This window comes from Cavia porcellus, unplaced genomic scaffold, assembly GCF_034190915.1.
Source record: "Cavia porcellus strain 051 isolate PalLab524CR breed Dunkin Hartley unplaced genomic scaffold, mCavPor4.1 scaffold_28, whole genome shotgun sequence".
Classification (NCBI taxonomy): domain Eukaryota; kingdom Metazoa; phylum Chordata; class Mammalia; order Rodentia; family Caviidae; genus Cavia; species Cavia porcellus.
The window spans coordinates 44,553,838-44,567,255 of NW_026947511.1; the positions used below are offsets into that span (position 1 = coordinate 44,553,838).

At 37.8% G+C, this 13,418-nt stretch overlaps 1 protein-coding gene across 6 annotated transcripts in view; it reads left to right on the forward strand.

The window, feature by feature from the left end:
- The window catches only part of Dnah8 (dynein axonemal heavy chain 8), a 254,705-nt gene that overhangs the window by 78,186 nt on the left and 163,101 nt on the right, over positions 1-13,418 (forward strand). For 5 of the 6 annotated variants that reach the window (XR_010044105.1, XM_063238969.1, XM_063238973.1 and 2 more), the window contains 6 exons: positions 2,117-2,221; positions 3,831-3,944; positions 5,732-5,794; positions 10,103-10,203; positions 11,873-12,010; positions 12,151-12,391. Coding sequence is in view for 5 of the 6 variants with exons in the window: in XM_063238969.1 (XP_063095039.1) it covers positions 2,117-2,221; positions 3,831-3,944; positions 5,732-5,794; positions 10,103-10,203; positions 11,873-12,010; positions 12,151-12,391 (762 nt within the window). In the remaining variant the exon portion in view is untranslated. The remainder of the gene's footprint in view (positions 1-2,116; positions 2,222-3,830; positions 3,945-5,731; positions 5,795-10,102; positions 10,204-11,872; positions 12,011-12,150; positions 12,392-13,418) is intronic. The other variant, XM_063238971.1, reaches the window with a different exon arrangement.

Consider the following 13,418-nt stretch of genomic DNA (forward strand, 5'->3'; position numbering starts at 1 on the left):
CATTTTATGAAAGAGAAGGGTTGCATGCTTTTATGTCAATCACATGTATTAGTCAAATTCTTTAAGTATCTTTGGCTTTCCTTAGAAACCATTGGTAGGTCTCTCCCATGGCCAGCGGCATACCACAGTCTGGTGGGAAGAGCACACCTAGGCTTAACTGAAAACTGTTGGGACTTAGATCAGCAAAAGATGATTTGGGGAAAGGGTACTGTATTATCGCTGCTATAACAAATTACCAAAGAGTATAAATTTAAAAAAGATAGGTGCGACTCCTCTACCCAGCCTCTGGAGTTTCCAGGTGCCTGAGCCCCAAAACAGTACTGCTGTATCCTGCTGCCACCCTACCTGCCTTGTGAGGTCACAGCACACCCAATACAACAGAATATTAGCTGCTGCTATGTTAGCCACTGCCCTGTAGCCATTGCTACTTAGCTGATTTTGCTTCACCAGTCCCATGCTCTCCCACCCCCCAATCCTGTCTGTAAAACCCCAGCTCAATAAACTTGATTTAGACTCTCCTTTAGTTATTCCTGGGAGGTCTCACTCAGACCCTAAATTCAGGCTGGCCGTGGTCTTTTATTGGGTCACCATCATTAACCTAACACAAAAAAATCTTAATGGTTTAACACAATACAGATCTATTGTTTGATAGCTCTAGCGATCAGAGTGTGCAAAGATTTCAGAATCACATGGCTGAAGGCAAGGTGTCAGCAAGACTGGTTACTTCTGGGAAGGATCCGTTCCTTGTCTTTTCTGGCCAAAGAAGCTACCACGGTCCTCGCTCACAGCTCACTGCAGCAGCGGTGCAGTGCCACCCCAGCGGATGGCATCGGATTCCTGACTCTCCTCCCTCCTTCGGTGGACTTTTGTGACCACATTAGGCCCATCTGGTTAACTTAGGGTCATCGCCTCTTTGAAAGCCCCTTCACTTACAGTCGCAAAGTCCCTTTTGTTCCTTTTTTGGCAATGTATTTACAGATTTTAGGGATCAGAATGTACACGGTATTGGGGTACATTAGTTTGTCTAACATTATTTAAAATATCCAAAATTTCTGACTTGGGCAACAGTAAATATCAAACTCTTGTTTTATTTACTTATTAAAAATTCTCTATAGGCAATGCACGCCCTTATTACCTGCAGTTTCTGGGTAATAAATTGGCATTTCCACAGCCTTTTACACCCTCTGGTAGCTTGCTGAACTTCATAGATTTGCTACTTTTTTTTCTATTTAACTTTTTTTCTCTAGCATGTACTTCTTTCTTTAGAAAAAAAAAGCAAAACAGAAAAAGGGTAGAAATAATACAGAATTTTAAAAAATACAGTAAGAAATCACTAGTTGATAAATCACATATTGTTATCTAAGAAGTAGTTGTTCAGGTTACAAAATCAAAGCATAAAAAGTGGATAATCATACAATGACAGTATCTTGAGGCTTTTATAGGTAAGTGGAGGCAACTTGAGACTATCCTCATAAGTGAAATCAGACTCACATTTGTAAATATCTCTCTAGTATAAAAATAATAAAAAACTGAAAGAGTAATAAGATCCAAAATGTGTGATAGAATACTAAGCTTTGCTACTTTTAATAATCCTAGTATTTAAGAATTTTGACCACCAGATTTAATGCATTGTCTTTTTTTCCCTGATTACAGAAGTTTAGTTCTTCAGCATAGCTTCTTTTGGTGAAGCCAATTCCTGCTCCATCCCTTGAATCATTTGGGTTTCTTTTTTTTTTGGATTAACACCCACATCACATTTAACCAACCTTTGTTTTAACAGTTGGAGAAATTATGTTGCAAGACATAGAGACATTAGCACAATACGAAGGAGGAGAGAGAAGATAACTGTATTTTCTAGAATAGTATAACGTTATCTGCTAACCTCTCCACCAGGCTCTCTTAAATGGTTATTAAATGCAAATTTCAGAGCCTGTAGTCTGGAGTCGACATGTGGAAGTCCATGAGAATCTAAAGGTGCCTTCCCTATGTCTTTTTTCTGAAACCCACTCCTGTAGAAGTGTCCTCTTCTAAACCGCGGCATTTTGGGAAGGTGTCTCAGGTGACGAGGTGACCACACCTCCTTGTGATGTTTCTGAACCGTACTTCTGCTTTGCAGGAAGCCTATGGGATTTTAAACAGATTTGAAGTTGAAGTGACCAAAGAAGAATCAGAAGCAGTCGATACCTTGAGATATTCTTTCAACAAATTACAGAGCAAAGCTGTAAGTACAATTTTAATTCTTTTAGGTCAAAATTTCCAGGAACATACATTTTATTTTTTCAAGAGTTGGTTATTTATAACAGTTTTATGAGGTTTAATCCATCTACCATAAAGTTTACTATTTTGAAGTATGGAATTCAGTGGCTTTTTTATTTAACATTCTCAGAAAGTTGTATAACTGCTATCATTATCTAATTTTAGAATATTTTTTATCACCCCCAAAAGAAACTCTGTATCCATGAACAAGCACACTCATTCTCCCCCTTACCTTAGCTCTGGCAGCCACAAATCTACTTGCTTTAGAGTTGCCTTCTCCAGACGGTTATTCAGATGGAATCACACAATGTGTAGTCTTTTGTGCCTGGTTTCTTTCATTTAACTTACATTTTCAAGCTTCATAATATTGTCCCATATCACCCTTTGAATTTTCTTAATAGCTAATGATATTAAGCATCTTTTTGATATGGCTGTTTTATTGGCCATTTGCATATCTTCTATGGAGATATATGAATTTAAATATTTTGCTTATTTTAAAAACAGAATTGTCTTTTTAAATCGCTGAGTTCTTTTGTATTCTTTTTTTGTTCTGTTTACTATGAAGGATTAATCTCAGGGCCTTTGCACTGAATGTATTCCTGCTCCCCACTTTTTGTGAAATTTTGAGATAAGATCTTGCTAAGTTGCCAGGCTTGCCTAAACTCATGACCTTCCTGCCTCAGCCTCCTGGGCTACACACATGTGCTGTCATGTCCTGCATACATTTTTAATTTTGAACAAGTCCAATTTACCTGTTTTTTTCCCCTTCCCTTGCATATGTTTTGGTGTAGTATCTGGCAAATGGTTGCTTAGTCTAGGATTATAAAGATTCACTCTTTCTTGTAAGAGTTTTGTGATTTTTGGCCTTTACGCTTAGGTCTCTGATTCATTTTGAGTAAACTTTTATATACGGTATAATTTAGCAGTGGAGCTTCCTGCAAAAGCATGGGTATATTCAGTTATCTCAGCATGATTTATGGAAAAAACTATCGTTTCACTAATGAACTGTCTTGAAAATCAATTGAAATGTACAAGCTTATTTCAGATTCAATTCTACTTTGTTGATCTATGTATCTATGCTTTTTGGCCTGGCCTATTGAAGGTTTAAGCAGATGCTTTTAAGACTATTGTTGAAGATATTTGCAAAAAAATTTTTTTTCTTTAACCTGGAGAAATAGGGCTCCCTTTCAGAGACCCTTATAGCCATGTGAACCTACCGGACATCGTTGCTCCTACTGGTTGGCAGGGCCCCAAAGACTGCATGTGACCCAGACCGGGTCCTGTAATAGAAACTTTTCTGGCTGTGGTGATGACCTGAACTGGGTCAGCCAGAGAACTTTATGCTGACTGCAATTAGCAAATAACAGAGAAAATGCCTTAGCCTCTTGGGTCACAAGCTAGAGTGATTTGAGTCTGCTGTTATGAGTAGATGGGCTTTTTATGTATTTTATTACGAGCGAGCAGAGACACCTTGTTCCCACGGGACATCTGTGAGATAACAAATTCACTGGAATAGAATCCTTGTTTCATTTTCAATGTATGACTTTCATGCTCCTGTGGAATTTTTTTTCTAGGTTTCTGTACAAGATGAACTAGTTCAAGTGCAGCCAATATTTAAAAGTAGTCTCCTTGAGGCTGTGGAAGTTTTTCGTGATGATGTAATGAACTTTTCAGAAGCCTATGAGACGGTAATTTACATATTGGCCTACACTGTATTAAAATGATCTGTGATGTGTTTATATAATATGGAAGTGATGAACCCTGAAAAAAATAGGTCCATTGTATTTGCTTATTATAGTGGTCAAAAAAATAAATAAAAAAAAGAGGATGGCTGCTCTTTTAAGCATGTTTTCGAGACAGAAAAGAAAAGGAAAAAAAAAAAGAAGCAAATTTGACCATTGAAATGAGCAAGCAGCATCCCATGGGAAGAACAGAGGACCTGGTTTTGTGCCTGTCAGAGCCAGAACTATAATAAAGTAATTAGAAGTCTATGAGAAACTATAAATGCCCTACTGCTTAGAGCATTGTGCAACTGATTTTGCATTGTCACTAATTCTTAGAGAACTGAAGGGTCACCAAGCATAAATAATAAGTGTCATAAGGGACCAGTGGCGTAGATTATTCAACCTGATATTCTCATAATATCTGAGTGCTTCAAGTTAAACTCAAAAGTTAATGTATTTGCCTAAACTATTTTACTTTTATTAATGATCACTGAAGATGTTTTAAGCCTTTGTTGTTGTATTTTTATACATATTAAACTTAACTCTTTTTAATTGGATTAATCAACATAGATTTTCCCTATCATTCCATTGTTAAAGTAGATTAAAATGGAGATCAGGTCTGAAGAATCTCTGAGCAGACAAAGCCAGCTTGGCAATCTAAGTGACCTTAACCTTGCTTGATTGCAGCAAAGCAAAACTTAACCTGAGCTGTTTCCTGTAAATGTCTGTATTAAAGCAATGCAGAATGTAAGCTAATCAATGAGAGGTAATAAGCAAATGTGTATAACTGGGGACTTTCCAGCAAGATAGACGAAAGGAGACAACTTTACCCTGTAACCAAGCATTTTTTGTATTACTTCTGTGTTCCCTGTATAAAAGTGTAGACCTTGCTTTAGTGGAGTCTTGGATGACTTCTGGTTTAGAATTGCCCGATTCCTGGAGCTCAGTATGCATGAGTAAACTCTAAAATTTTATGGGCCTCAGTTTACCTCCTTAGCACTATTATATTGGGGATGTAAATATTTATAAATTCACAGTATTCACGATAATACAGACCACATTAATATTCTTAATGCCCTTCATTTTCTCATAGGGACTGGCCTTTGGTATTTTAGTCTATCACCATATAAGAAGTTATTTCATTCTTTTGCCTTTTTTAGGGGGTGGAGGACTACTTTTGAAGGGTTATTTTACAAATATGTACTGCGTCGTGGCATCAGAGATTGCCTTCTGCTTGTGCCAAGTATTCTTGTGCCTATATATGTCTCTGGTTCCATATTGGGCTAATGAGGCTGTTCTCAGAATTCTGTTGTCAGTTACCCTAATACACAACCATAGCATCGTCATTTATAGCCATAAATGAAGTTCAACAGAATTGTGGTACACACTTCCTATAGGGTATGATTTTGTTGCATGTTTAAAGTTAGCTGTGTCAAGGTCCTTTTAAAAATGAATGGAAGCCAGAGCAAGAAAAATGTTCTAAAGCTGATGGTGGTCATGGTTGCACAGCTCTACGAATATAGTAAAAACTATTGAATTGTAAATTTTATGTGGGTGAATTAGATAGTGTGTGAATTATGTCTCAATAAAGGCGTTACAGAAAATAAGGGACGCTTCAAGTGTAAAACAAAATTAGACCATTTAAATGAAAAGTATTGCTCACTTATTTAAAAGGAAATACTAGACAGACCCAATAGTAGGCAAATACATCTGGTTAAGAACGAAAACGGAGATTATATTATGTCTTGCAGGAAGGACCCATGGTTCCAAATATACCACCCCAAGAAGCTAGCAATAGGCTACAGATATTTCAGGTAAAATACCACATTTTATTTTGGTCACATTGACAGTGTATTATTTTTAAGGATGATTATAGGGGAAAACATATTTTTCTGATAATGGAGAAGTTAATATTTACCTACAGAGAGGCTTTAGTTACTGTATATTCTAATCTGCTAAATGATGTGATTAATTCCTTCTCTGTGTCCCAGCAGGCTCGTCTCCACATAATCTGTCTCTGTATTTTTAAAGAGTGAGACCGTGACTGTGAGTTTAAGTAATGTTCTAGTTTCAGGACTCAGATTTTAAATCCTGGCAGACAGCCTCTCTGCCTTCCCTTGGTCCACTGTTCATTTTTGTGTCTGTGTCCATCACTTTAAACTTCCCAGCTCAGATTGTACGTACTCATCGCATCAGGCCAAACAGTCACTCTTTTTCTACACGCAGACTGCCGAGTACATCTCGAGAAAAAATCACACACCCACTTAGACTAATGTTCTGAAAACAGCCTCCCATGAGTCTGGATCACCATGCCTAGCTGTGCATTCCTTTTTATATGACTTTCTGGCTTCTCAGGACAATAATTCATGAAAACTTGTTTGTCTAGTAGTTATCTCTTACCCCAGTACTTTATCTCTGGTGTGAGCCATTCTCTGTAAATTAACTGGTCAGGAGCATCAAGCAATCTTATTCCTGTTCTTTTTCCTATTTCCTACAGTAGCTGAAAAATAATGCTTATGTTCTTTTAGTTCTGTAACCCACCTGCATTCTCAGTACTTAAAAAATACTCACTCCATAGCTATTATTATGTCAATCCAAATTCGATGAAGCCATGGCTTTTACCTCTGAGCTACTGCAGTCTGACAGGGAGATGGCAAGCCAGAGAGACAATTCCAGAGCCATATGCTAAGCACCGTGATCCAGTTCTGAGATTTCTGCTTATGGAGACCGAGGTGTGGGGCTCCCAGGCCATATGGGGGTGTTACAGGAGGCAGAGGAAGTTTTCCCAGAAGAGAAAGCTTCTATCTCAACTGCATCTTGGGGATTAGAGTTAGACAGGGGAGGAGGAAAAGCCAATTAGGCGGGATTTGCACTTGCACAGAGACCCAAGAGTCAGGCAAGAAGCAGGGAGATGTAGGAGGTTGGGGACCGCAGGGAGCGGTGGAGAAGGGCTGGGCCGGCTGTACGATGCCGTAGGGTCACATACCCTGTTTGCAGTTGTGTTTTTTTGAACCCTGTTAATCTTTAGCATTTCAAATGTAGGATATTGAAATTCCAAATCAAAGGAAAAAGGTTAAATTGCATGCTTTGAGTTTGAGGGTTTAAAGTGTTAGAATGATTTCAAATGGAGTTTAAATGGGATCTTCCATTTTGTAGGCTTTTTATTGCATGTAGAGAAAACAGAAACAAATGGATTATACTAATACCTTACTCATTTTTGAATCCTTTAGGTGATAGAAGGCTGGTCTCATACAGTGAGGAAGCCTGAATTACAGATTTTTTAAAAGGCAGTTTTCTTACTTTCAAATGTTTATTAGAGTATTTTAGCATACAGGTCTTCTGGAAACCACTTAATTTATTAAAGAAGTAATTTTATATAACATGGGTGCTTTTAGAATGCTTGAAAATTAAGTTCCTCTCTCTCGCTCTGTGTCTCTCTGTCTCTCTGTCTGTCTCTGTCTCTCTCTCTCTCTGTCTGTCTCTACTCTCTCTGTCTCTCTGTCTCTCTCTCTCTGTTTTGGTACTGGAATCAAACCCACAACCTCATGATTACCAGGCAGGCACTGTGCCGCTGAGCTACATCCCCAGCTCAAAAGTTTACATTCTTTCTTGCTTTTTTTCCCGCAAATTAAAATATTTAATATTATGGTGATGCAGTATCTGAGTACTTATCATCAAAGCATGCAATCAAAAATAAAAATAAAGGCAGCTTAGGAAATCTCCAGTGTTTCAAAGCGCTTTTTAAAATGTTTGTACATGAAGAACATTTAGTTATACTATAAAATAAATGCAGCCCTTAAGATAAAGGAAGACTTTATACATGGAGTTTTGGCCTTTTCCCCCGCTACATGGCTGCAACCATCTTCAACCTGCTGAGCTTAATCTCAATGGGTATGGATTTTTCTCCTTTTATCCTCCTATTCAGTTCACGTTTCGGGCTGTTCAGCAGATGCCTGTGAGTCTGGAGATTCAAATTGCTGGTGAAAGTTTGTTCTCTGTATCCTCAATTTTTCAGGAGTTTTTCTCCATAAGACAATTTCCTGCTGCTTGAAGAACCTTTTGTCTTCCACATCAACAAGCACTAGATTAAAAAAGTGCCTTACTGAACACTTTTTGTACACATTGTTGGTGTTGGGGCATATCCTGCTAAAAACAGTCTTATTGGAATGGACTCTATCATCTTACTGGTGCGCCATCCATTCTTTTGTATTTGGCGATGGTTTCTGTTTCAGTTGTAGGACTGGGTCCAATTCCTGTGCCTCCTTTTTGATCAGTTGTAACCCTATGTGTTGTATTTTTTAAAAATTTTATTTAAGGAGAAAAGGAAAAAAAAACAGAAAAAGGGTACAAGTAATACAGAATTTCAAAAAAAATAAACAGTAGGAAATCACTAGTTAATAGATTCCATATTGTCATCTTAGAAATAGTTGTTCAAGTTACAAAATTAAAGCATATAAAGTGGACATTCAAACAGTGAGACTGCAAACAGTTCTGTTCAATGATCCAACAAAAACTCAGTAATATGGTTATCTATCTTATATGCTTAAATATACATGCAGTTATATCCTTTGGAGCACTTTCTTTTCCTCTTTTTTACAATGACAATTATACATTTTGGGTTTTATTACTCCCACAGTTCTTATTTCTTTTTTTTTGAAGAGAATAAAACCAAATGTGATATAACAACACAGAGTCAGTCAAATTAAAAGGATGGACATAGTACATGATGTAAAAACAGAATACAAGGTGATCAACAATGGTTACCATAATGCCTCCTGCTATCTTAAAAAGAATTGCCTATGTCATCAGTTATAATAAAATTGAACAAAACCAATAAAACCAAAACATTGGAGACATTACAGCACTTCAAAAGAAGATAATAGTCAAACCAGAGTGGGCATCATAGTGAATCTTATTGTCTTCAAAGTTGTTGCCTACACTCTCAAACTTGGTACAACATGTGTTGTATTTTTATTCTTACTCATAAGAAGTAAATTTTTAGGGGCTGGGGATTTAGCTCAGCGGCATAAGCGCCTGCCTTGCAAGCAGGCAATCGTGAGTTCGATCCCTAGTACCAAAAAAGACAAAAAAAAAAAAAAAAAAAAAAGAAGTAAATTTTTCCAATGATCATATCCTTTAAGTGATGCTTGGGTTTATTATATTCAAATCCTATATGTAGACAATCTTCAGTGCCCAGTTCCATTTTAATAGAGTTGTTAACATCAGGAGAGATGGCAAATTGGTGAACAATAGGATCAGACTCTTTCACTAGGTCTGTTAGGCTTCTCATTATCATCACCTTAAGAAAATGCTTCAAGGGGCTGGGGATTTAGAGCAGCGGCATAAGTGCCTGCCTTGCAAGCAGGCAGTCATGAGTTCGATCCCCGGTACCGATAAAAAGGAAAAAGACAAAAAAAAAAGAAAAAGAAAAAAAAAAAGAAAATGCTTCAAGCAGACATTGGCACCAATGTAAGATTCATATGGCTTTTCTACTTGTATAAATTCAAAATCATAATCTACATTCTGAGTCAGTTCTCCAGGTAAAGCTAGTTCTTTCCCTAGGTCTACACATTTCGTGAGTATTACTCTTGTCATGGAAAAGTTCAATTTGACCTACAGATTCAGTTCTAATTCCTTGGTGCTGTCGCCTCTTTGCAGGTTGTTTAAAGGCTATGTTTAGACTCTCCATCGTAGAAGAGATAGTGTTTTTCTACTTTGCCATCTTCAGGCTTCTCTTGGCATCTTCCTTGTTTCCCCATCATTAAAAACAACGTCAGTCTCACAAATAGGACCCAAAAGCCTCCGAGAAAACTCATTATCAGAGCCTCTGCTGCCACGTCCCCCACCCCGACTCTTCCCTCAGGAACTCCCAACCTGGCCCCCACCACCCGGGCACCCCGCCATGTGACCTGGGCACCCGACAGCCTGTGATCACCAAAAGTTAACTTTCATAAATGATTAGCTTAATTCTAGTGGTTTGGTATAGCTATAAATTTGCCTCACAAATCCTTGCTTCATAGAAAATACTAAGTAAATGAAAATTTTACCTGATATAATCAATTTTACCTTAATAGAATCTGAATGAGTTTTATTTTAGTGTACTTTAAAAATCTTTGTCATAGGCCAATTTTGATGATCTGTGGAGGAAATTTGTTACATATTCATCTGGTGAACAACTTTTTGGATTGCCTGTGACTGACTATGAGGTTTTACACAAAACTAGGTAAGTTATGGACATGTACAAAGTATTATGTGCTAATAGCTAACTACTGCCCATTAGAAAAATCATATCGCTTCCAGTTCTTCTATCATGCAGAAAAAAGGACATGGCTTGGAACACTTTTCTAGATCTATTAGGCACACAGTTTCCATAGAAAAGAAATAGTCTAGGAAAGTAAAAATGCATTGCAGCTATTTTAGACTTGCAGCTATTTTAGACTTTAAATTTAATTTATGCCATTCTTTTTCTTTGTAGTAGTTTTGAATGGTATCAGCAATTGTACAGAGCTCCTGCAATTTTGAATAACTCTCCTTAGCACTTGGAGCTGAATTGCTCTTCCCCACTTGATAATCTATTGAAATTGATGGCCAAAGATGAACTTTATTTTGAACAATAGACCTAGGATTTAAACAAGTAAATTTAAATAGAAATTTAAGTATAACTTTCCTCCAAAGCAACTAGATGGATTTGCAGCAACCAGGCCTGCATACCTTTTCCTCTCAGGAATAATCAGTAATTTGGGATTATACTATAATTGGTATCACCTAGGTCACTAACAGCCAGATGGACATCAGTCACCCAGGTGGGTGACTAAAGCATCTGGACCCACCCCTTTCCCAGAATGCCTTTGTTTGCTCCATGTACCCTTGCTACATGACCCACTTACCTATTGGGTCAATATTACTTAATGCAGCTCTACTTGTAATCTGATTGGCTGGTTATAGTTTGACCCGCATTGTACTCACCTTGTGATTTGTACCCACCCCATGACTTTTCTCTGTAAAACATTCTTGAGAGAAGTGGCCTTGGTGATAAGCCACTTTCAGGTTTCCTTCTGCCTCTCAGAAGTTATCTCTCGATAAATTTTTCCTCTACTTAACCTCCATTGTTCCTTAGAATTCATTCTTTGATTTCAGGGGACACAAACTTGGAGTATCTGGTACTTAGCAGGTGGGAGTCATGTTTTTCCTCTGTTATCTATGTGAAAGCTAAAGCAGCAAAAGTCTATAAAAGTGCTGTTGCTAGAATTCTGTTTTGAAAGGTGACATAGTACCTTCAGAAACACAGTAAGAAACCTGAACAATGGTGTGATTGTAATGTCTTTGTTACTGTGTCATCCCTCAGCAAACTGTTATTTTAGTCATGGTTGGAAATAACCGAGTAATAATGAAATCTTGGTATGGGAGAGAGCAAATGAGTCAGGAGTGGGGAAAATAATCAAACTAGTGTATCAGTACGTGTGTTAGGGTTATAAAAGGGTCTGGATTTTTCCTTAACAAATAACCCAACAAGCTGTCATAACCTTATGGTATGACTTGGAACATTCAAAAACTGTAAACTTGCTTTATTGATAAGACTTTAACAAAGTTTCAATGTTGCAAGCTGTTGTGTTTAGCATCTAAAAGACATTGTACACATGATAAATAGAATATTTAAATTGACTCTATTTAGCTGAGAGTAATTTATTTTAAAAATACACATTGTGTCTGGCGTGGTGGTGCACTCCTGTGATCCCGGTACTCAGGAGGCTGAAGCAGGAGGATCACTGTGAGTTCAAGGCCAGCCTAAACTACACAAGGAAACTCTGTCTAGAAAAACTAAAAGTAAAATTAAACCAAACCAACTAACAAACAAAATACCCATTGTGTGATGTCTTTATTCTGTTCCCCAGGAAAGAACTCAACTTGTTGCAGAAACTGTATGGACTGTATGATACTGTAATGGGCAGTATCAGTGGTTATTATGAAATACTTTGGGGAGATGTAGATATTGAAAAAATTAATGCAGAGCTTCAGGAATTTCAAAACAGGTGAGTTTCAGTCAAATTAGCTTTTATGTGGTGTTTACCTTCTTAGGACCCTATGGGCATTATATAGTTCTATGTTTGTAGTGTCTTCTTCAAAGAAATAGGCAGATAGGTAATTTCTTTATCCTCTTTCTTTCCGGAAGGTGCCGTAAACTTCCCAAAGGCCTTAAAGATTGGCAGGCTTTTTTGGATCTCAAAAAGAGAATTGATGATTTCAGTGAGTCGTGTCCGCTGCTGGAAATGATGACGAATAAGGCAATGAAACAGAGGCACTGGGATCGAATCTCGGAGTTAACCAAAACCCCGTTTGATGTGGAGTCTGATACTTTCTGTCTTAGGAACATCATGGAAGCACCACTCCTTAAAAATAAAGATGATATTGAGGTACCTGGGAGTATCGGCCTGGTCAAGGGTCTGTTCAAGGATGTCTTTTGTTTGTCTTTTCTGAGAACTGCACGCAGGAACATTTGATTGTATTTTCTTGATTTTCTGTTTCCTTCCTAATTAACACAGAATAATTGTACGTATGAATGGGGAACGGTGTGATCTTCAGCACAGTGTGTAGTGATCACCTCTGGGTAGTGAGCATGCCCGTCTCCTTGTTTCTTCATGTGTGGAGGCTTCGGGTTCCTCTCTTCTGGTTCTTCATGAAACACGTGATGAGATTCTGGGAACTGTGGTCACCTCACTGCACCGCCCGGCACACTCCTTGTCCCTTGGATCTGCCTGTGTTTTGTTGTCCCCCATCCAGCCCCTTCTGTCTTCCCACCCTTCCCAGCTGTCATGATCACCTCCCTTCCCTGTTACTGTGAGATTAAAGGCTCTGGTTTCAAAATGTGAATGAGAACACATGGAATTGGTTTTTCTGTGTCTGGCGTATAGAGATTTGGGGGCTCCTAGGAGTTATTTTGACTCCCATGATTCGTGAAATAAGAAGATGGGAACTTTATTATTTACTCCATCAAAGTAACTTGTATCAAACATGTTCATTGTTTCTAGCAAAACAGCTGGTAATAAAGTAGGAATTGGGGTGTGTCATTCCCATAAAGTTAATGTGAGGGATAGCAATATTCTCATAAGAGACATATAAATCTGTCATACTGGAACTGTGGGTATAGCTTGACTCAGTGGCTCAGTATTCAGCAGAGAAGCCTTCCAGAACTTCTGATTCACTTTCTGTTAAAAAGTAGACATTTTAGGGCAACCCACTCAGGACCTCTTTTGTCTCTCTCCAAGACAGAAGCTTTCTTTCTCCCAATAAAAATATTCTGCTTTTTAAAAATTTAAAAATATAAATAAAAATAAACATTTATTAGACTTGTCCTCTATGGTACATGTTCAAAATATGACTTCTTGAATATTTGGCTTTCACAAAATAATCTTGGACCTTAAGAAGATAATACGATTATTT